General features: G+C 35.8%; 1 protein-coding gene across 22 annotated transcripts in view; it reads right to left on the reverse strand.

Moving 5' to 3' along the window:
- fibcd1a (fibrinogen C domain containing 1a) overlaps window positions 1-24061 on the reverse strand; it is a 398615-nt gene that overhangs the window by 25522 nt on the left and 349032 nt on the right. For 21 of the 22 annotated variants that reach the window (XR_012384132.1, XR_012384133.1, XR_012384135.1 and 18 more), the window contains one exon: window positions 3764-3943. Coding sequence is in view for 17 of the 22 variants with exons in the window: in XM_073910115.1 (XP_073766216.1) it covers window positions 3764-3943 (180 nt within the window). In the remaining 5 variants the exon portion in view is untranslated. Of the gene's footprint in view, window positions 1-60; window positions 2623-3110; window positions 3944-24061 lie in introns of those variants that run through there. The other variant, XR_012384131.1, reaches the window with a different exon arrangement.

A 24061-nucleotide genomic window follows, 5' to 3' on the forward strand; every position in this document is an offset into this window, starting at 1 on the left:
AATATTGATTCTCATTGATATTGATCGTGAACCAACCTTTTTGGTATTTTTTTTTTATTTCAATCAATGTATCGTTAACATCTTACAACTAATATTCCTCTCCACTAGTAGTAGTGTAAAAAACTACTATAGAAGTCAATGGTTACCCATTTAAGTTTCACACTTACTAAGGCCTAATCCCAATTCTACCCCTTAGCCCTTTCCCTTACCCCTACCCCTCGTTTTGCACTTTAAGGGTGTCCCAAATCTCTTTAGCTTGAAGGTGTAGGGCTAAGAGGAAGTGCTAGATACCCCTTCAAATAGAGATTTTTCAAGACCACACTCAAAACCAAGGGGTAAGAAAAATTTCCAGAATACACAAGCCACAAGGGCAGCATAGCTGCATCCGGAAGTAAGGAGATGCATTTTCAGAATGATTTTTTGTCATTATTGCAAATTTTTACAACAAACAAGCACATGTTTTAATATATTTATAACCGCGCTCATTTTTTACTGTCATGCTTTTAAAAATACTACTACAATAAAAACGCTAAATTTTGCTATCTATAATCCCTAATAATAAGTGAAGTTTCATAAACTAATTTCGAGAGGAGAACGTGATATGATTGAGCCCAGCTGGCCACTCTTTTGGAATCAGTAATAATCCAATCCGAGGGATCCTAGCCTACTATAAATGGATCACTTTCTAACCTTTTTCCCTATCTTCATTTCAGAAGAATCCCCCCTTCCACCCCATCTCCTCCTTTTTCTCCCCTTTCAAAAGGGGGAACTATCGAGACCTTCCTGATCTCGGATCCTCTGATATGCTTATTGACTCAAATATCTCCGAGCTCAGGGTTATCTCCCGGGACAGCATGCCAAACCTGCTATAAATGCTAAGCATATCTAAATGTGAACTCTTGAACTCCTGTTTAGTAGTCCCACAACATTCTGACACTCAACGACACTGGAATACCCTGTCAGAAATGTCTAGTGGCTGGAAATGAGGTTTTTACAGTGTCTGCTATAATGTTAATGTTGCTTTTGGTGTGTTTACATAGATGAATATGGCCACGGAGTAAATGCGCAGTACAGTTACGATCATATTGCCACGAGAGATCGTCATGATAACATGAAATCGTTGCCTTCAGTGATTTCTTGTAGATAAATACCAAAAAATAACACAACTGGAAAAACTCCAGCAGTCGCGATCATCTGACGTCATATGAAGCATGAGATCGCGACAACATATGATGACATGTGCAGGTGTTGTAGTGCTGTCCCATTTCTTAGAGGTAAATTTTAAAACCCTTCCCCTTCACACTCGGTTTTAGGGGCTGAGGAAAAGGGGAAGAGGTACAAAAAAGAATTGGGATTGAGCCTAAGTTTCACACTTGAGCAAGCAAAGATCAGATGAAAATCACAATGCGATTTAATGCTTATGGTCAGTCCAAGCTACCATTCATGTACACGTTAATGCATTAAACAACCATGCATGCATTTTAATGGAGAAAGCGGCTTAAGAGTCCAAACAAGACGTAATTGATAAGATTGGGAATCAATGTGGCATGACTCCTCCAGCGGGATGTTTAAGACAGCCTGGCTAATTAGACGCGTGGATGCTGTATTCTCCTCTTGATTTATGTTAATAGGACTGTTTGTTTACGTCTCCCGTAATAAGCCGGGTGCCTGCTTTATTGGAATGCCATAGATGTACTGTACGGCTTCATTATCCCTGCCCTTTCCGGCATACAGCGAAGGTCAGGCCCGCGTCCGGCCCCAGCGAGGAGGGCAGCGCTCAGGGAAAAACACCTGAGAATAATGGAGAGCGGGACCCAATTAACGTTAAAAAGAGGCCCCGGCGACAGCGCAGGTGAAGCATTGAGAATTGCTCATCACTTCGCCTCGGCGCTCAAGATAACCTGCAGCCCCCGTTGCTTTGCGTGCTGCAGGAATATATCTGAACACCGCTGACAACAGGCCAGGAAACTTTAAATTAGTCTTGTGATTCTCATGATAGTTTCTATTCTAGGCTGAGCTTTTTGTTTTTGCTGGGGTGCAACTCAGGCCAGTAAGTTTCGGATTTCCTCTCTGTGCATAACATATACTTGCTTTTAACACTTAAAGTTCGCTATCTAACAAACTAATTGACTATAATTGATGTTTATTTATATTTAGATATAAATTCTATCCGTATATAAGGCAATTTATACATACATTTAAATATCCATGTAACAAATGTATAGTTTTGTTTGATGGTCTGATGGTGAATGCGGTTATACTCATGGCAGCTGTTATTTGGTAGTTTGGTCACTTATTTCACTAATTTGGCAACCGTCAAACATCATTAGGGAAACAGTTTAAATTTCCGCTTAGTACAAAAAAAACATTAGTGTTCTATTTGGGACGACACTACATTCATGTACTATGCTGTTGAGTGTGTAAGTGCATGTTATATATTGAGTAACATTATTTTGACAATGCTAGTGTGTATTGTTCCTGTGTGTGTTGTATCCTCTATTATCTGTCTCTTTCTCTCTCTCCACATGAGCGGAGATCAGGTGCAGCTTTGAGAGGGGTGGTGCCAGTTATAAAAGCATGCTGTTGACGCTGCTCGTCGAGTTCTCTTCCTGTTTCCCCTCGCTGTTGTGTGTGTGTGTGTGTGTGTGTGTGAGCAGATCGCTCTGAGTTCTCTGTGTGGCAGTGATCTCTTTCTGTCTGAAACCTTTTTCCAAAGTAATCCTTTGAGATACTCTGTTTATTACGGTAATAGGACGGTAACCTGGATTAGCGGTGGCTGATGGTTTAATTACTTTCTACAACTCTGTTTCAAAGTCATCTGGTGAGATACTCTGTTAAATACGGTACTAGGAAGGTATGCTGTGTTAGCTGCGGCTAAATTTTTACTTACTGCTGAATGATCAAAGGGAAGGCCCTTTTTCTTTTGTCCCGTTTTCTCATGTTTAATCGATAGTTATGGAGGGTAGAATTGTATGTTTTATTTACGGAACTTTATTTTCGGTTTAGGTAAGAAGTTTAATATTTGGCAGCTTACCTTGTTTTGGCCTTTTTGTTCCCTGATTCTGACACCGAAATATTTGTTTAATAAATCTGTTATTCCTTTTGAAAACTTGGCCTGTGTGTGTGAGTGCTTGGGAAACAAAGACGGGGACTCCAGGTAACCTCTTTTAACAGCGGTCATTCTTAACCTTCTGTGCGTAGCGAGGTGCATCTGCTACGTAACAGTGCATAAGTACATAGTGCATTGTGCATAGTGTGCCATTTGGCATGCAGCTATTGTCTTGTACATATAAATAGAAAATCCCTTTTGTAAACTTAAAGTAGCCACCAAAATAGGACCCTTACATCTTTAACCAACACATTTTATTAAGCTTTTTTTCATTCTTTTCTAATAAAACTAGACACTTTAGGTGTCAGCTGGATTGTCTCTTATGCTCTAAAGTGGGCGTTTTGGTCAGAGTAATCTGTCCAAAGTCTGTCTGGACGAAACTACATATCAGCCCAAGAGCTTTTACCAGCGTTTACCTGCGGCTCGCCATTAAACCTGACATGAACTTTGGCTCAAGACATCAATGCGGTACCACGACTGAATTGCAGTTGTGCAGCAAAGTCTTACGACCAGAGAGCTTTAAAAAAACGCCACACTCTGACCTCTGGCTTTCCGCGAGACCTCTGCCTTTGCAATAAATGTAATAGTTTTTGGCTGCGCACCGCAGGCGAGCTCGCCATCTCTTGCTCAAAGGCAGAACAGTGTGATTCATACCTGCGGTGCCGGAGTAGTCAGCGATGCTCAGTGGGTAACCATCCTCGTCTGGGTCAACTGAGAACAAACCCACTCCAAAAGAGCCGTACTGCGCAAAGGAGGTGCTGTTCTCGAAGTCCTCCAGGTCAATCCGCAGCTCGTAGTTGGCTTGAATAGTAAGTGCATGGATTCGTTTCATGCCTGTAAAAATAGACAATTCAATTAGGTTACTGTAGGCTTGAACATTTTTATATTATTCGCAATAATTTCACATTTATTTTGAGACATTCAAAAAGGACTTATTTCTAAAACATTGGAAAAAATGTATGGAAGTTTTTTCCTAACAAAATTGATTCATTGATCGATTTGTTTTTGTGGTGTCTGTTTTCTATTTTTTTTTAAATAATTTTTTCACCTTTAATGTGTAAAACAATAGAGATTATTTACAGGAAAGTATGGGGAGCAGAGAGAGAGGAAGGATCGGCATAGGACCTCGAGGCGGGAGTCAAACTCGGGTCGCCGTGAGCACCAGACATGCACTATAGGTGAATTAAATAAACTAAATTATCCGTAGTGTATGTTTGTGTGTGCGTGTGTGTGTGTGAATGCACACTATGGGTGTTTTCTAATACTGGGTTGTGCCTAGAAGGGCATCCACTGAGTAAAACATATGCTGAAATGGTTGGCGGTTCATTTCACTGTTGCGACCTCTAAAATAAGGAGTGACTAGAAATAGACTATGAATGTTGATTTGTTATTTGATAGTTTGGGCATCAGATTCATCATTTGGGTAGTTGTTTTGAGAGTTTGATGCACTATTTAATGTTTTCAGGCATTTGAAATTTAATTTTCATTTTGTTAAGAAAAAACTTCTATAGAAATGCATTGATTACTCAATGCTGTGTTTTTTTATCTGTTATTATTTGTTTTGTTTTTGTTTATTATTTCATGTTGAATATCGTAAAATGTTATATTTTTGAATGTAAAATGTTCTGGACATTTCTCAGTGCTGGGTTGTGGCTGGATGGGCATCCCCTGCATATGATGGATAAGTTGGCGGTTCATTCCGCTGTGATGACCACTGATAAATAATGGGACTAAGCTGAAGAAAAATGAATGAATGAATGTTCTAGGTGGCACAGTGGCACTGTCGCCTCATAGCAAGATGGTCGCTGGTTCGAGTTCTGGCTGGGCCAGTTGGCATTTCTGTGTGGAGTTTGCATGTTCTCCCCGTGTTCGTGTAGGTTTCCTCTGGGTGCTCTGGTTTCCCCCACAGTCCAAAGACATGTGCTATAGGTGAACTGAATAAACTAAACTGGCCATAGTGTATGAGTTTGTCTGTAAACAAGAGAGTGCATGGGTGTTTCCCAGAACTGTGTTGTGGCTGTAAGGGCATCTGCTATGTAAAACATATGCTGGAATAGTTGGCGGTTCATTACACTGTGGTGACCCCTGATTAATAAGAACCTAAGCTGAAGAAAAATGATAGAATTCAATTAATTAGTTTTGTTGTATTTGTTTATCATTTCATGTTAAATATTGTACAATATTTTTTAACGAAAATGTTGTGTTGTAATTTTTTTCTCAATAAGTTCTCAATAAAAAACATTATAATAATGCAATAATTTATGCTACAGATGTAAATGAGAACTCAAACATAGAACTGTTGAGGTAAGGGTTGAAGGCTAAAAATGCTAAAAATTAGACAAATACTTTAGCAAGCATGTAAATACAGCCTGGCAATGTATATTGAACTTTTATGATATAGCATATCATCTTTATAAAAATGCAATCTTTTTCTGGATGTTCTCATTTGCTTGTCTAGATTTTCCTGGATTGTATAATTAAATTGTAGATGTTTCACATGCCTGTAATATAATGTGATAAAAACTTAAATGCAAGTAATCAAATAATGCTTAATAAAGCTTAATCAAATAAAATAGGATGACAAAATAATGTTTACAGTTCTTCATTACTGCAAGTTGAAAAGAATATGACTAGTATGTCAGTTTCTGCTACTGCTGTAAAAAAGTAAGTACACCGAATGGGAGGTTTTGCTACTTATTGATATACATGGGGCACATTTGTTACTTATTGTGTCTAACTTCAGTTTAATGCTATGTCACATTTTGCTGTAATCAAAAAATAAAATCAGTAACAATATACAGTTTGTGGAAAACAATGGCATCAATAATACTTAATTTCATTACATTATAACACGTTTACTACTTTATAAATTGTATTTTTTTATCTCGAAAAGTAATTAAAAATACGGGTTTAAAAAAAAAAAACTGTGAAAAACCTCCCTCCTATTAACACACTATTTTTACAGACTTGTGTTAATGTGTTAAGGGCACTTCAAAGTGTGAAATGGGCTTACTTTCTCAATTTTTAGCCCCTTGTTTCTGACTAGGGCTGTGCAAGAGATTTTTGGTTAGTTTTTTGGCATCCATAAATCCTGAAAACACTGCTTTTATATTGGATTTGCTGATCAAATTAATTATGATTAACCAACTATAAACTGCAATTTATTCACTGTTATTTAATAACATGGACATACACAACAATACACTGACCTCAAAAACCTGAAAAGCTGCTAGTTTCCACCTGTATTTTTTGGTAAAAATATTGATAAACCCAATTGTTGGGTTAAACGTTTCAAACTAATTTTCAGCTAATGCTTTAGTTTGTTACTGTAGTGGTCATATTTGATGTCTGGTAACTACACTATTGAAAAAAATGATTAAGTGTATTAAACGTAAAACAAGTCATTTGTCCCCTCAAAAATGTGGAGAGTTCTGTTCCTTCAGCTCATTTTAAACAAGTACTTTGACAATAGAAAGTGTTCATGTGTAAAGTACAGTACATAGTTTTTACATGTGTTAGACCCGTTTTACAACTCACATGTACAGTAACAACCTACTGAATAGTGTGTATAAGTAAAAAAAAATGTGTAACGGGACATTCATAACTACATGTCATTTATAACTACCCTTTTTCATTTTTCATTCTTCCCTTTCTACGTACATAACTTCGCAATATAAAGTGGAACCTAAATTTAATTTAATAATAATTTACCCGGTCACACTTTATTTAAATGTACAATTCACGCTACTAACTACTACTACATTAACTACTACTTTTAGCTTAATAAATGACTAATTTGCTGCTTAATAATAGTCAGGTAATTACCCAGTAGTAAATGGTGTAATTGTTACTTAAACTAAACTGTTAACATTAACCCAACCATTGGATTTGTCCATTTTTTACACAATAATTGAGTCGACGAAAACATTATACTATAAGATTGTGTCACATTAGGGTGATCAAAACAGGAACAAAAACAGGTGTAGAATCCAAGTGCAGTTTAATTGATGCATTGTGCAGTGACAGTGACAAAAATCCCAAAATCAAAATAAAAAAATAAACAAACAAACTAGGAACTCAAATAGATAAAACTCAAACTAGACTTTAACAAGAATAACAGGATACAGACTGGAATCTGGAACAAACATACCAATAAAGACGAACGACGAACTGACAAACAGAGGTAGAATGGTTTAATATATAGTCCAGGTAATCAACGGGGAAACAGAAACAGCTGTGATTGCAATCAGTGTATATGAAAGACCGGGTGTAAGCACAAAGGAATGTGTGGATATGTAGTTCTTTCGCCATTGTAGTTTGCAGGGAGTTGCAGGCGAACTACAGTGGCATCTGGTGTTCATGCACAGTCATGACAGATTGTACTTTAAATATTAACAAACATTTAACTAAGACTTTGAGCTCAAAAAATTACTGATTTCCTGCCTAACTATAGTTAGTAAGGCAGTAGTTGGGTTTAGGTATTGGGTAGGATTTAGAATGTAAAATAAGATCATACTTTATAAGTGCTAACAAACAGTAAATATCTTAATAATAGACAGGTAAGACACCGTAGTAAATGGTGTAATTGTTAGTTAAACTAAAGTATTAACATTAACCCAATCATTGGATTTGTTTATTTTTGACACAAAAAGTTAGTCGACCCAAAAGTTACACTATAAGATCATACTTTATAAGTGCTAACAAACAGTAAATATCTTAATAATAGACAGGTAATAAGCCGTAGTAAATGGTGTAATTGTTAGTTAAACTAAACTGTTAACATTAACCCAACCATTGGATTTGTCAATTTTTTTACACAAAAATTGAGTCGATAAAAACATTAGACTATAAGATTGTACTATAAACATTAACAACCATTTAACTAAGACTTTTAGCTCAATAAATGTGAAATTAACTGCTTAAGAATAGTTAGTATGGCAGTAGTTGGGTTTAGATATTGGGTAGGATTCAGGATGTAAAGTAAGATCATACTTTATAAGTGTTAACAAACAGTTAATACCTTAATAAGTAGACAGGTAACACCCCGTAGTAAATGGTGTAATTGTTAGTTAAACTAAAGTGTTAACATTAACCCAATCATTGGATTTTTTTATTTTTGACTCAAAAAGTTAGTCGACCAAAAATTTACACAATAAGATCATACTTTATAAGTGCTAACAAACAGTTAATATCTTAGTAATAGACAGGTAATAACCAGTTGTAAATGGTGGAATTGTTAATTAAACTATAGTGGTACCATTAACCCAACAGTTTGTCCATTTTTGACAAAATTGAGTCGACAAAAAAGTAAGACTTAATTCAATTTTGTATAGCCTATTATTATTGCATTACTGACTGTTTCAATTCAAAACGAATGAACAGATTAAGGCACTAAGGGGTATTTAGGGATCTAACAAATACTTCCGTATGCCTCCAGAAGTCTAGCACCGGCTCTCACACACTGCGATTGAGAAAGCACTTCTTCTTCTTTGCAAAGGCGGGTCTGTTCGAGACATAACGTCTCTTTCTGAGCTCAGACCGACTTGAAGGACTCGGCTCTACTTCCTAGGATCAATATCTCAACAGGAGCCCCAGATTCGAGTAAGTTCTGCTCTTAATATTCCACCCAGTTTTCACAAGGAGGAGAAGAAGCGCTTGACAGGAAACTAATGCGCTTGCCTACAAATGAATTCCCTTTGTAGACCGATCTCTGACACCCTCCGGACAGAAAATCAATACAGCGGAGTTTTGCTAGGTCTAATCGTAGCTTGCTGCTGGTCTTCAGCTGTTGTGGGCCGCAGCGCGTGTTTGGGTAGAGCTTTAGGTGAATAAACTTTAGCTGCATGCGGCCGTATCTGCCAAACAGAAAGTGTTGCTTAAAAAGCATCATACTGGGCCTAACAGATGTTCAGCAGCCATTAGATATTTACAAAAACAAGCTATAACAATTATTAACATCAGTGCAGACACTGAGATATTGTCTTAAAGCTGATGTGAAGCCTTTTACAACACATTTCGTTTGCATAAACTGACAAATAACATAAAAAAGGACTGACTGTAGTAAATAGAGTCAGGTGGATCAAGGGGAGGGGCTGAAATGTGATTTGTGAATAAAAATGAGAAGTTCACAATTTCATTACTTGAAACTAGACAACAACAAAAACTAGACAACAACAGAAAGATTTTCACACTTTTTCTGTCTTGAAATAATCTGCACTGATAAATCATATAATATATGATAAATATATGAATTTATACAACAGTTCTGTCTGATTCTTGAATCTGATTGGCTGATAACCGTGCGATATTCTGCAAGTAACAGCACTCGTCTGGTCTCTTCACACTTGACCCTTGTGTATTACTCTGCCTACATACAGTGGCAAGCAACGCACACTACAGTTTGACAAATATTGCAGCTGTTGGGCAACATAATGTATTTTTGAGGCTTTTTTAGTAAAGAGTTTGGTAGTTTAGACTGCAACTACGCAGTTTATTTATAAGTATAGTGCCTATTTTAAACATTTATAATTTCTGAGAGACAGTGCGTTGGCAGCCATTTGCCTGTCTTTGAGCGAAGACGGTTGACATTGCCTATTCACAAGATGACGACAGAGAATGCGAAAGAAGCCCTTAGAGGAGGAAAAATCCAGTGCAATTTTAAACAACAGCTGATCAAATCCGTATAAAACTGGTAGGTGACTTTCCAAGTCGATCTCTCTCTTTTGTATGTTGTGGTGCTGTATTTATACCACATAATTGTAGTGTATTGAGTGCGAGATGGGACTCAAATATTAGGAATGTATGTATTTTGTGTTGGCCACTCTTTGTATAACCAAAGAGTGACTTTCTTTGAGACTTTTTGGTAGGCCTTCTGTTTCTAATGAGTCTCCTGTTTTTGATACTGCAGACTAGTTCAGTAAACAGAAAGAAAGAAGACTGCATGTGTTTAGAGTTTTTCCCTATTGCAAACACAACAGTAACCAGGTAGTAATTGCTTTGCTTTACTTTGTGTTGCCTTGAGAAATACTGGGAAATCACTATAGACGGATGGCATTTCATGCCGTTCAGCCTTATAATCTAAAAATGTGATTAAAATCATCTGTTTTGTCATCACTTCAGATATTATGCTAGAGAATCATGCAAATACTAGCTCTAAAGTGATGTTGGTGAATGAACAATGGTTTCTTCTGTTCTGACGTCAGCTGCAGATATGAATGAGTAGCGGAAAAAAGGAGTTCCTCATAAAAAAGGATTTTTAGACTCTGTGTTAGATTTTCTTTTTTATATACACACTTATGCCATTGAACTGCTGTAAAAACGCAATATCACACTTGTAACAGTGCAATATGTATTTTATATTATTATTTAAATATATTTAAATATAAATATTTATAAGTTTACACACACACACACACACACACATATACATATATATATATATATATATATATATATATATATATATATATATATATATATATATATATATATATATATATATATAGTTAACAATTAAATATAAATTATACAATTTTGAATACAAATATACTAATTGTGATTTACAACCAAAATAAATGTTATTGCAAAAATATGTGTGTGCACTGTGCATTTTTTATGCATATAAAAATACAAGCATGCAAGTATAGAAAATGTTTATTTATATTTACATCGAAAAAAATATATATATAATATATATGTATATATATATATATATATATATATATATATATATATATATATATATATATATATATATATATATATATATATATATATATATATATATATATATATATATATATATATATATACATATATATTATATATATTTTTTTTTCGATGTAAATATAAATAAACATTTTCTATACTTGCATGCTTGTATTTTTATATGCATAAAAAATGCACAGTGCACACACATATTTTTGCAATAACATTTATTTTGGTTGTAAATCACAATTAGTATATTTGTATATATATATATATATATATATATATATATATATATATATATATATACACACACACACACACACACACACACACACACACACATATACATTTGTGTTTTATGTTTGCATTTTATTTATGTGTCATGGTCATGAGTCATCTAGCTTACACAGATCGCTGGAGCACTACACATCTGCCACCATATGAACAACAACTACTATGATGCTGTGCACCAGTCAACCCCCGCTACATATGACAAAAATCTGGACACTCACTCACACTCACACACACACACACACACACACACACACACACACACACACACACACACACACACACACACACACACACACACACACACATACACACACACACACAGCTAAAAGTCATAATCAATGATTACCTGGACTATAAAGACAACTCTCATTTTCACACACATGGCTAAGTCTTGTTAGTCTGTAACTTAACGAAGCCTGTTTTTGACCTTTTGTATTATTTATTGTATCCACCGCGGTCCGGACCGTTCGGCTGTGTTTGACTACGTATTTTGGCTTACGCGTATGCTTCTGTTTGCCCCTGTTTTGCCATCTGTTTAATAAATGCCGTGTGGATCCTCAACTCCGTTGTCAGCATCCTATTGTTAGAGTATGCATGTGTATTTGTATAAATATAACATAATATAATATAATATAATTAATTTAATATAATTATTATAATATAATATAATATAATATAATTAATATAACATAATATCATATAATATAATCATTAGAATATAATATAATAAAATTAATATAATATAATATAATCATTATAATATAATTATTATAATATAATATAATATAATATAATATAATATAATATAATATAATATAATATAATATAATTAATATAACATAATATCATATAATATAATCATTATAATATGATTACTATAATATAATATAATATAATATAATATAATATAATATAATATAATATAATATAATATAATATAATATAATATAATATAATATAATATAATATAATATACACAGTACACACACATGTATTGTAAATACAAACTGTTGTTTTGGATTCGATTAATTCCAATGAAACTTTGGCAGCAGTTATCATTTAAATGAGTTTTGTTTTAATTTTTGTATTATAAGCAGAATATTTACCATTTTAATCCTGAATTAAAGGTCTATCTTTTGACCACCCTCTCTGCGTGTTATATGTCCACCCGCTCGAGAAAACAGCAGTCTATCAGCCTCCCCTCAGTCCAGCAGAATAGACTAACATTTGTTGAAATGATATTGGCGTAATGACAGAGATGCTTGTAATGGCAGTGAATGGAGAAGGACCGACTGTGGTGTCGTTCCAGCAGCAGCCGAGCGCAACATCAGGCTCTATTAAACACCAACACCCCTCTAATGGTCTCGCTGATGGCTAAATGGAGAGGCCATTTGCACTCGAAGGTCATTTCTGTTTCGACCCCGGCACCCAGAAATGTTGCACAGAGGTGTGATGTATTAGAGCAGGCGTATTACAGAGCGAAGGCTGGCTGGCTGGGCTGCACTTCATGTAAAAACTGATGTATGGATGATTATCTTCACCTGCTTGGGGTTTCAAATGACTCCAGATAACCTGAACCGAGACCTGCTGTCCCGTTGCTTTGCACAATATGATACGAAATCCGACTGTACTTTGATAAGAGCACTGTTTTTGTTCATAATAAGCTTGCAACGTGCCCCGTTTTTTTGTTTTTTGTTTTTTTTTTTTACACTCTGATACAGAAAATAAGATCAAGTGTCATAATACGTGAACTTTTCTATAAAAAATGAACATGAAAATGTTTATACACACAAATAGTAAAAAATATTCTAATTTATTATATTATGTAAATTAATGTGAATGTATATCATCACTGCTGGGGGCACTAAGGCACTCAGTCTGCAACCTCAACCACTGCATCTCGTGTGATATATACACTATATATATATATATATATATATATATATATATATATATATATATATATATATATATATATATATATATATATATATATATATATATACATACATACATACACACACACACAGTTGAAGTCAGAATTTTTAGTCCCCCTTTGAATTGTTTTTCTCTTTTTTTATATTTCCCAAAATATGTTTTACAGAGCAAGGAAATTTTCAGTGTGTCTGATTATTTTTCCTTCTGGATAATGTCTTATTTGTTTAAATTCGGCTAGAATAAAAGAAGTAAATTTTTTAACAACCATTTTAAGGTCAAAATTATTAGCCCCGTTAGGCTATATTTTCTTTCAATAGTCTACAGAACAAACCATCGTTATACAATAACTTGCCTAATTAACCTATCCTGCCTAGTTAACCTAATTAACCTAGTTAAGCCTTTAAATGTCACTTTAAGCTGTATAGAAGTGTCTTGAAAAGTATCAAGAAAAATATAATTTACTGTCAACATGGCAAAGATAAAATAACTCATTCATTCATTAATTTTCTTGTCAGCTTAGTCCCTTTATTAATCCGGGGTCGCCACAGCGGAATGAACCGCCAACTTATCCAGCTAGTTTTTACGCAGTGGATGCCCTTCCAGCCGCAACCCATCCCTGGGAACATCCACACACATTCATACACACACTCATACACTACGGACAATTTAGCCTACATAAATTCACCTGCAGCATGTCTTTGGACTGTGGGGGAACCCGGAGCACTCGGAGGAAACCCACGCGAAGGCAGGGATAACATGCAAACTCCACACAGAGCCGAGGTTCAAACCAGCGACCCAGCAACCTTCTTGCTGTGAGGCGACAGCACTACCTACTGCGCCACTGCCTCGCCTAAAATAAATCAGTTATTAGAAATGAGTTATTAAAACTATTATGTTTAGAAATGTGTCGAAAAAATCTTCACTCTGTTAAACAGAAATTGAAAAAAAAATTAACAGGGGGCTAATAATTCTGACTTCAACTGTATATATAAAATACTAAATACTTTATTTTAAAATATAAATATTCTATAAACAATACTAAATTTATAGTAAGTAATTCAATTAGAACTAATTTAAATTATGCACTCATTCACACACACACACACTCATACACTATGGCTGATTTAGTTGATCCAATTCACCTATAGCACATGTCTTTGGACTGTAGCAGAAACTGGAGTACCCAAGGAAAACCCACACGAACACAGAAAGAACATGCAACTCCACACAGAAATGCCAACTAGCCCAGCTGGGACTCAAACCAGCGATCTTCTTGCAGATCAATTTGTCTGTATTGATACATATTTTGACTATTATTAGACAAATACTTTTAATTAAAACTCCAAATTTCCCAGTACTGGGTTGCAGCTGGTAGGGCATCTGCTGTGTAAAACATATGCCAGAATAGTTGGTGGTTCATTCCGCTGTGGCAACCCCTGAAGAATAAAGGGACTAAGTTGAAGAACCCCTGAAGAATAAAGGGACTAAGTTGAAGAAAAATAAAAAAATGAATATAAATATTGAAACTATTGACTGCATTTGACCCAACACTGGGAAAATGAATGAATGAATTATTTAAATCCAATGTAAAGGTTATGACAACCCAATAATTTTAAATCCAAGGTCAATAAATTGACACTGTTTCTTCATCATATTGATATGTTTCCAAAATCGAAACATATTGTCAATGACTTCTGTAAATCGTATGTATTAGCTGGATATGGAGGTAATAACATCTCAGGGTGACTTCATATTAGCTGCCAGTGTTGTTGACACAAAGCCGGTTTGATCTGTTTTAGGGAAGCATTGATCATCCCTGAAACTGGTGTCTGAAAGCCCCGCGGGGAGGAGAAAGCAAACACAAACCCTTGCACTTTCAGCACACACACACATGATGGCTCAAAAATGATGTCCAAGCAGCAAGCCTCTACTGCACTGAGACTGAACAGCTATTTAAAACCTTCAACTACAAATGTCTTGCATTTACAAAAGGTCCCAAGGGAGAAAATTAATAAACAAAAGCTGCTTTTATTCAAAATATGCCTACACTAGTACTGTACGCGAAGCACACGAAAATAACCTGAGGAGGTTACTCATACAATATGAAAAGCAAAAGTTATACACTCCTTCTTCACAAACTACCCCCAAAAAAGGTTGAGAATGACTAAAAATTGGAAGCGTCTGAATAATTAAGCATCTGAGAACAAAGGGGAGAAAAATGTCACATGTTCATCAGTTTGCAGCATTTTTCACTCAAATTTGGGGAATGACTTTTGGCTATTGCTTTGAACATTTACATATCTGCAGGCATAAAAATGTATCATGCTCTGACATCAAACAGCAATCTTTCAAAATGTAAGTATAGCGTAGTTATGGTTAAACTGTGGGTTTCCTCTGAATTTACATAATTGCATTCAGGGTTTTAATTAAATCTCGAGAGACTTGTAACAATAATTTCTTCGAGATATATCAAACAGTGAATGTGTCGCCCAGAATTAGTACGAGTACTTGAGTAGAAGGTAGTAATTAATCAATTGTTCTGTGAAAGCTACTTTAAAGTGCTGTTTAACTTTGAAAGGCTTCAAGCCGGGATTGAATGATTGTATTAAACATGTTATTAAAAGGTTTGTTCACTCAAAAACTAAAATTCTGTCAAAATTGACCACGTGTCATTTTAAAACCTGCATACTTTCTTTCTGAGTTATAGCAACATAAAACATATGCTGTCATTATTTCTTTTCGCATCATTTTCAAAGTCTGTTTGTCTGTCTAACAAGGATTTTCTTTTGAGTCCTTGGTCAACTTTTGACGTTGAAAATTCACAATTCACGCAGATCAACAAAATGATTTTATTAACACCTGGGTGTAGTTAGAAACAATATAATGTATAAGATATAACATAGAGAGAGAATTATAGAGAAATAAGTCCATTAAGAAAAGATAAAGCAGTTTATTACCATGTTTTTGAACTGTTATTTACAACACTAATACAGACAAAATAACACTTCTAACTATTAAAGTTGTCAAAAAAAAAACGTCTTCCAACAGTTGTTGGAGGAAAGATCAACATCCCAAAATCAGAAGCATGAATATTATGTTTGGTGGGTGCATAAAATATGTATAAATTTTTAAAAAATGTTGAAACGTCTATCTATACGTCCTTCCAACCATCCATCCATCCATCCAAAAAACCACCCATCCATCCATCCATCCATCCATCCATCCATCCATCCATCCATCCATCCATCCATTCATCCATTCATCCAACCTAATCACCCACCCACCCAATCAAACAAACATCCATCCATCCAACCAACCAACCCCAACCAACAAACCGTTCGGCTATTCGTCCGTCCATCCATCCATCCATCCATCCATCCATCCATCCATCCATCCATCCATCCATCCATCCATCCATCCATCTACCCACCCATCCATCCATCCATTCACCCACCCTGCCACCCATCCACCCATCCATTCATCCATCCATCCAATCAATTGATTGGGTCATTGAAAAGTGAAGGATTCAATGACCCAACCAACCGACCAACTAATCAACCAACCATCCATCCACCCACCCATCCAGACTCAACTAATAATCCACTCAACCAACCATTCCATCCACCCCACCATCCATTCATCTATCCATCCATCTATCCATCCATCCATCCATCCTTCCATCTACCCACCCAACCATCCATATATCCAAAAAACCATCCATCCATCTATTCAACCAACCAACCATTTATCCATCCATCCGTCCGTCCATCCATCCATCCATCCATCCATCCATCCATCAATTCATCCAACCTAATCACCCACCCACCCAATCATGCCAACCAACCGTTCGTCAATACGTCCATCCATCCACCCACCCATCCATCCAGCCATCCATCCATCCATCCATCCATCCATCCATCCATCCATCCATTCATCCATCCAATCAACCGATTGGGTCATTCAAAAGTGAAGGATTCAATGACCCAACCAACCGACCAACTAATCAACCAACCATCCATCCACCCACCCATCCAGACCCAACTAATAACCCACTCAACCAACCATTCCATCCACCCCACCATCCATCCATCTATCCATCCATCCATCCATCCATCCATCCATCCATCCATCCATCCATCCATCCTTCCATCCTTCCATCTACCCACCCAACCATCCATACATCCAACCATCCAGCCACACACTTACCAACCAACCATCCATCCATCGATCCATCCACCCATCCATCCAACCACCCACCCACCCACACACACATCCATCTATCCATCCACCCAACCAACCATCAACTCACGCACTTACCAACCACCCATCCATGTATCTATCCATCCAACCATTAACCCATCCATCGATCCAATTATCCATCTATTCATCAATCGAACTAACCAATCTAATTGATCTAACCCAGTGGTTCTCAAACTGTGGTACGCGTACCACTAGTGGTACGCGGGCTTCCTCCTAGTGGTACGTGTAGGAATCGCCAAATAATTAAATAAACAATTAACATTTTTAATCCTTTGATGTGAACTATATTATCGATGTGATCAGCTTTGGCATTTTTGTGAAGCGTACGATTACAGCGCTGTGCTTAGAATGTTTATTTTAGTACAATTTGTCATAAGCTGCTGAAAATCAGTTTCCGAATTGATTCTGAAGCGTGATTTGACTGACATGAAAACTGGCCAATCACAGTCGACCCTTTTTTTTGTGTGTTTTTGCGTGAAACGTAAGGGCGGGACAAAGGCTTTCTGAGTCGCAGAGACAGAAAAAACAACTTAAAAACAAATGTTTTGTTGGAATAATGCTTCTCGGATGTTTTCACTATCGAGATGTCTTGCAGAGTGATTAAACCGCGGACATATTTCCTGCCTATTTGATGATCTACATACACGTTTCGCTCTCCAACAGCGAGTCGACTCGCCTCTGACCTGTCACTCCTCTAAATACATTCTGAATGGCGGCGCGGGAATAGAGGTATTGCGCAATTACTCACTTCTGGAAATGTGGCGAGTGCTTTATTTTAACACGAGAGAGCGCATTCATGTACGCAAATCACTAAAACAGATATGCGAGCTCTTAAATAAGCTTTTTTCAAATGAACTGCAAGTCCTGTCATGATCGCCTGTGTGCTCAGATTGAACACAATCGCGATCTGTTCACTATTAAAGTAGACATTATTTGTCTTTGTTACTTGACTAAATTTAGTCAAAAGTATTCAAAGTTATCAAGTATTTAGAATTAGATTGATGCATGATCGATGACAATGCTAATGGTCTTCTTATTTGGCTGTATTGTAAAGTGAAACTTACTTTTAGCAAAGGTGGAACTTTTTTTATTTCTTTACGACAAAATAATTATGCTGGAAATGTTTCTGGATGAGGTATTTGTGTGATTTATACATTTAGCTGTATTCTGATCTGTCTTAAAGCATTACAGGTCAAAGCAATCCCTTGTTGCTAATTGTTTATTTAAAAATAACAATAAGGCTCTTAAAGCACTGCTTTGATAAATGTATTGTTGTCATATTTCAAATACCTCAAGTAAAATAAAGTCATTTGTTTTATTTTTTACTGAAAGTGTACTTGTGTTTTTTGTAAAGTTTGTATTTAAGTTTAAGATCAAGTGTAAAATAAAATCTACATGTGATGTACAGCTATTTAAGAAACAAATTTGCCATATTGTAAAGAAAAATAGTGTAAAATATGTAAATAAAAGGCTAAATTTAAATCTTTTCATCATATACTAAATAAACCTTTCAAAGGTTGAAAATATTGTTTTAAAAATGGGCAAAAAGTGTCTCTATGGCCTTAAAGATTATTTGGTAGTTTTACCAGTGCTATTGAAAAATATTAATTGTCATGAAAGGAAAAATTGACTATACTTTCTTTGTTTGTGCAAATTCCTTTACATATAGCTTTGGGATTTAAGCAATTAAACCATTCAATCAGGTTTACACTTAAAAGTGATTTCATAATGAAAATCTGATTTTGTTTTTTTCAAAAGTAACCAACTAGTACTTATTAAAAGAGTACTTTGTACTCTTACCTAATATTAGTTGTATTTCCTAAAATGTGTGTTATTTTAGCAGTGTAATAGTATTTTTACTTGAGTACAAAAAATATTTCATAAGCATTAAGTGCAGGTTTATTATATTATTAATATATGATTAATAATAATAATAATAATAATTGTTTAAATTTGTACAATTCCTATGCAATATTTTATGGGTTGCTGAGAATACATTTCAATACATCTTCAATACATACATCTTCAATACATAGCATGTCAGTCTTAAAAATAAAAAAATAGCTGCTGGAAAAAGTGCTTAAAATTTCTTGATTTTCATTAGGCTGTGCCTGTATGAACCCTGTCATATGAACATTTAACATATATTTCAAGATTTGTCTGAAAGTGTATGAATATGCCATATAGCCTATATTTATGAGGTCCAAGCAACATTTCCAGCTTTTGATGAATAGGCTCCTATGAATACTTTAGATTTAAATACAGCAGTTTTCCTTTTACTTTATATATATATATATATATATATATATATATATATATATATATATATATATATATATATATATATATATATATATATATATATATATATTTATTTATTTTTTATTTTTACCTGCAAACAGTTAATGTTCAGACTATTTAAAATGTTTAAAGTGACTGACAATTATACATATTCTTAATAATAGGAATTAATCTGCCTCGTTTTCAAACTCTGCACAGCTGTAGCTGCTTAATTAGGCCTACGGTGCAATTTTTAAAATATTGGTCATTATGGTGGTACTTGGAGAGACAATTTTTTTCTAAGGTGGTACTTGGTGAAAAAAGTTTGAGAACCACTGATCTAACCACTTTCAGACTTTCAATTCTATTAAAGATTTTTTCAAAACTTCCAAACAAGGCTGTCAGGCTAAAATTCCAATTTTACCTCAACAAACTTTGCTTTTATAGCTAAAAAAATAAATAAATAAAAAATAAACCTACAGTTCCAGGAGTTCTCATTTCACTTCTGTACGGTGCGTGACCCTGATATTTAAAATGACACTTATTGCTTGTAAACAGTCAGATTGCTTGTTGCTTCCCTGCTGGACTCTTGGGCTCTTAATTCCACGTTTCAACTCTTCTGACACCTCTTTAAAGCGAGCGCAATTGGTGTTTCAATTAGAAATAAAGCGAGGCACTCGAGGACGCGAGGCGGCGGTAAAAGCGTGCTGAGTCGTGCCAGAGGAGGACAGATTTCTTTCTGACAGGCCAAGAGCTGTGCTCATTTTCTCCCCATGCAACCGTCCTCTGCTATTAATTTTTAATCAAGCTGCTCCATCTGCGTTTCAACGAGGGTTCTGCTGCTCCCTGCAACCGTTCTCAGAGATGCGTCTCGCATGGATGTTCCCTGTCTGACAAAAACCAGGCATTCGAGAAACGAAGGAGAGAGAGATGCGAGTTTCCGATCTCACAAACGCACGCATAAACACAAATTCGCACATTCAATTGCACCCCGAGGTCACGGAGTATGAGGCTTTGAACACCTGCCAAAGGAGTGACACAGCATCCGGTATTTCTTCAGTTCTCTGCAGGATGAATCATCTCACTGAACGTGCCCGTCCCATTCCCAGCACACCGCATCAGATGCTGCTGTTTACAGGTGGGCGCTGTCGACCGCACCGCTATCGATTTTACTAATTTTCCAAAGCCCGTCTGCACTACAAACACTCTCTGCAAGCTGTCTCAGTGAAATCCATTTTTGGGCCTTGAGCTCAATTATATGCAAATCAAGAAAAGGGGATTTAATTACGCCGGATGCAGCTCTTGTTTACATATTCAGAATGTAAAATAAAAAAAAAGTCTCTTGTCATTGGCAGGAACCTCCGGAGGAATTCAGGGGGAATAAGGAGCAACCCTTTCTGCTGTCAGACAGCAGATCGGAGCATTAAATAAGAACCCCAATAAGGTAGTGCTTAGGAAACAGCTGAGGTAAAATGGTTGAGGTGTAAAAGCAAGGGCAGAACAGCTGTTTGTGCGCTATTGAAAACACATCTGTAAGTACACCTCACATCAATGCCGTTGTTTCAGTGCAATTAAAAAGAGCATATGGAGACCTCCCTCTGGAGGCGGCGATAAACACTGTGGTTCTGGTAACTTGCTCAACACGTAAAAGCTACAAAGCAGGAAGTCCTGCATTTTGTATTATTGGCCATTCACACACTCTTGACCAATTTGATTAGAGATATTGGTTATATACTCTGCTATACTAAGGAAAGGGAAATATCTATGACTGCTGCTAATGCCATTTACTGTTATGCATTTCATTTTATAACAGCATATTAAAATAGCATAAGTGCTTTATTTTATTCTGGTTGAGAGTTGCTTACAGTGTCAGTTATGTCTCTTAAATCACATTTTAAATTTTATTATTAATGTCCAATTAATATCTTAATTAGTTTTGCACAATATATTCATATAAGGATCTAATATTGACTTAACTTAAAATATATTCATTAAAATATGACAAAACATGAACACCAGAAATGAAAGCTTTAGCGATAGTTCTGTCAGGAAGACTGATATGTCACGTCATTCATAGCAATTATCTCATCAGCCTATTGACCTTATTCTAAAATGCGGAAGTGAAAATGGTCAAACTACTTGCTCTACAAACAAATGTTTGCATGACTATATAGACCAAATAGAATAATATAATAAGGAAATATCAGTTTTCAACATCAAACAGCGAATCGAGCAGTTTTTAATGTCTAAAAATGAATGGAAGTGAATGAGACCGGAAGTCTCAAGCTAAAAAGATTCAAATGGCTGCGCCCGCTCGTCAGCGAAGAATAAGGTGAATAACAACCAAGCATGCTACAGATAAGCCCATCTAAACAATCTGTTTCGCTGTACTCAGGTGATGTCGCGGAAGTTTCCCTCCATCCTCCCCATCACCACCACCAGGTCAGCCTCATCTCCACTCAGGGGGTTGGCTTCGCCCTGCCTTCATCTTTAGGCAGGATCTGTCTGCTCATTCGGAATTCTGCACCATACACAGGGCTTACACTAAAGGACTTTATGAACGGATTGTAATGAACATACACTTATGCAAACTATTCACAATAAATGTTAAAATGTTTATCTGCCTCCAAAAAAGTCTTTCTGGTAGAAATGATGTTCCTGAATGAATCAAAAGCCCTTATTTTATTTGTAAACGAATCAACTAAGTGAATCACTCTGTAAGTCATTCAATCACTTGGGCTTTCCTGAATAAATCAATAGATTGGGAATGAGTCATTTGAGGGAATAAGTCAATGATTTACTCTAAAGAAGGCATAATCCTAAATATAGTCATGGAAAAAATAGAGAGCATGAATCCTAAAAGACCCCAGTGACAGACAAGTCACCAGCCTGAACACCTACAGCTTCTCTACGATGGACGTCCAGCAATCTCCAACCTCCAGACTGCAGCTCTGCACAAGACGTTTGGCCTGAGAAGAAATGGTCATGCCAAACTGAGCCTGTTTCTCTCTAGGTTTTTTTCCTTCACTTTCGTCAATTGGTGAAGTTTGTTTACATTTACATTTAGTCATTTAGCAGACGCTTTTATCCAAAGCGACTTACAAATGAGGACAAGGAAGCAATTCACACAACTTCCTTGGTGCTGTCACCTCCAGCTTGCTAGTTTGGGATTTGTGGAGCTGCACATTGATAGATTTGCTCTTCAGTGTTTGAACTTTCAGCAGTGAAAATTATACCACAATGAACTAAACTAAACTGAACTTCACCCCTGAAAACTGGACTGACACACTTTCAATTTACTAAAACTTCTATGTTAATCAATCTACATGGTAAAAGAGCTATAGAAATAAAGATGAATTGAATTAATAAATGCATAGTGGGAATGTTTCATTGACTCACTTATAAACACACTCAATTGTTTTTTTTCCAGAATGAATAAGTGTTTTAAAGCAAATTGGTTGTGTGAATGATTCAGTGCCTGAGTCATAAATAGTCCCTTGGCCTTTCCTGAATAAATCAGTGCTTTTGGAAACATTACGTTAAACAAGTAAACATAGTATTTTTAAGGTATTAATAATATATATTGTATATGTTTATTATATTCAAAATCTAGCTTAATGGCTGTCACAAGTAAAACAAGTAAAAATATTCACTCATAAAAAAACAAAACGTGTTTTGCTTTGAATAAACAAACTGACAGCATGAATAATCCTTTAACTCGCTCATAATCATATGACTCTTGTGTTGCGTTTCAATTCGCATACTTATACTTCACCCTAAAAGTATTTACTTTTTTGTAAGGGGAAAACATACTTTTGAGTGTGTGACAAGAATATGCAAGCTTTGGGACATGCTACTTTCTCGTTAACAGATCCTCAGGTTGCTTAGTTATGAGGCCTGTCAATCATCCACACATCATCCACATTTCTTTCATATTAAATTTCCTTTCCTTATTAAGTTAATCTCCCATTCCAGAGTCTTTCACGCAGAGAAATCTCCTCAGGTCTTTGAATAATTCTGCATTCAGATGTTAATGTCCAAACACATCTTTATAAAAGTTCAGTATTGATGTTGCAGATGAAATATAACACAGAAAATGCGATTTAAATATTTTCCAGTCGGCTAGATATTAATTTACAGTCATAAAAACATCTTTACCGAAGCCTCTCTACTTGACGGTTGGTCTTGCGTGTCCACCATGTTTGTAGTTTATTTACACTGTCCCCCCCTGTTTGTAGTTCTAATCGAATTTGTGTTCAACGCGCAATGTACTGCGGGCAATATCAGCGATTAGTGTATGGACGCTTCTACATTTAAAAAGTTTCACCGGAATTAGTAAACCATCCGGGAACCTTTGGCATACTCATTTCAACATACCATGATTTGGGACATACTTATTCTATTTTCTAGTACTATTTAGGATGGATATTAGGTGAATTGGTATGCAGCAATAGTCACAGAATGAATCAA

Source organism: Danio rerio, chromosome 8 (assembly GCF_049306965.1).
Source record: "Danio rerio strain Tuebingen ecotype United States chromosome 8, GRCz12tu, whole genome shotgun sequence".
Taxonomy (NCBI): Eukaryota; Metazoa; Chordata; class Actinopteri; order Cypriniformes; family Danionidae; genus Danio; species Danio rerio.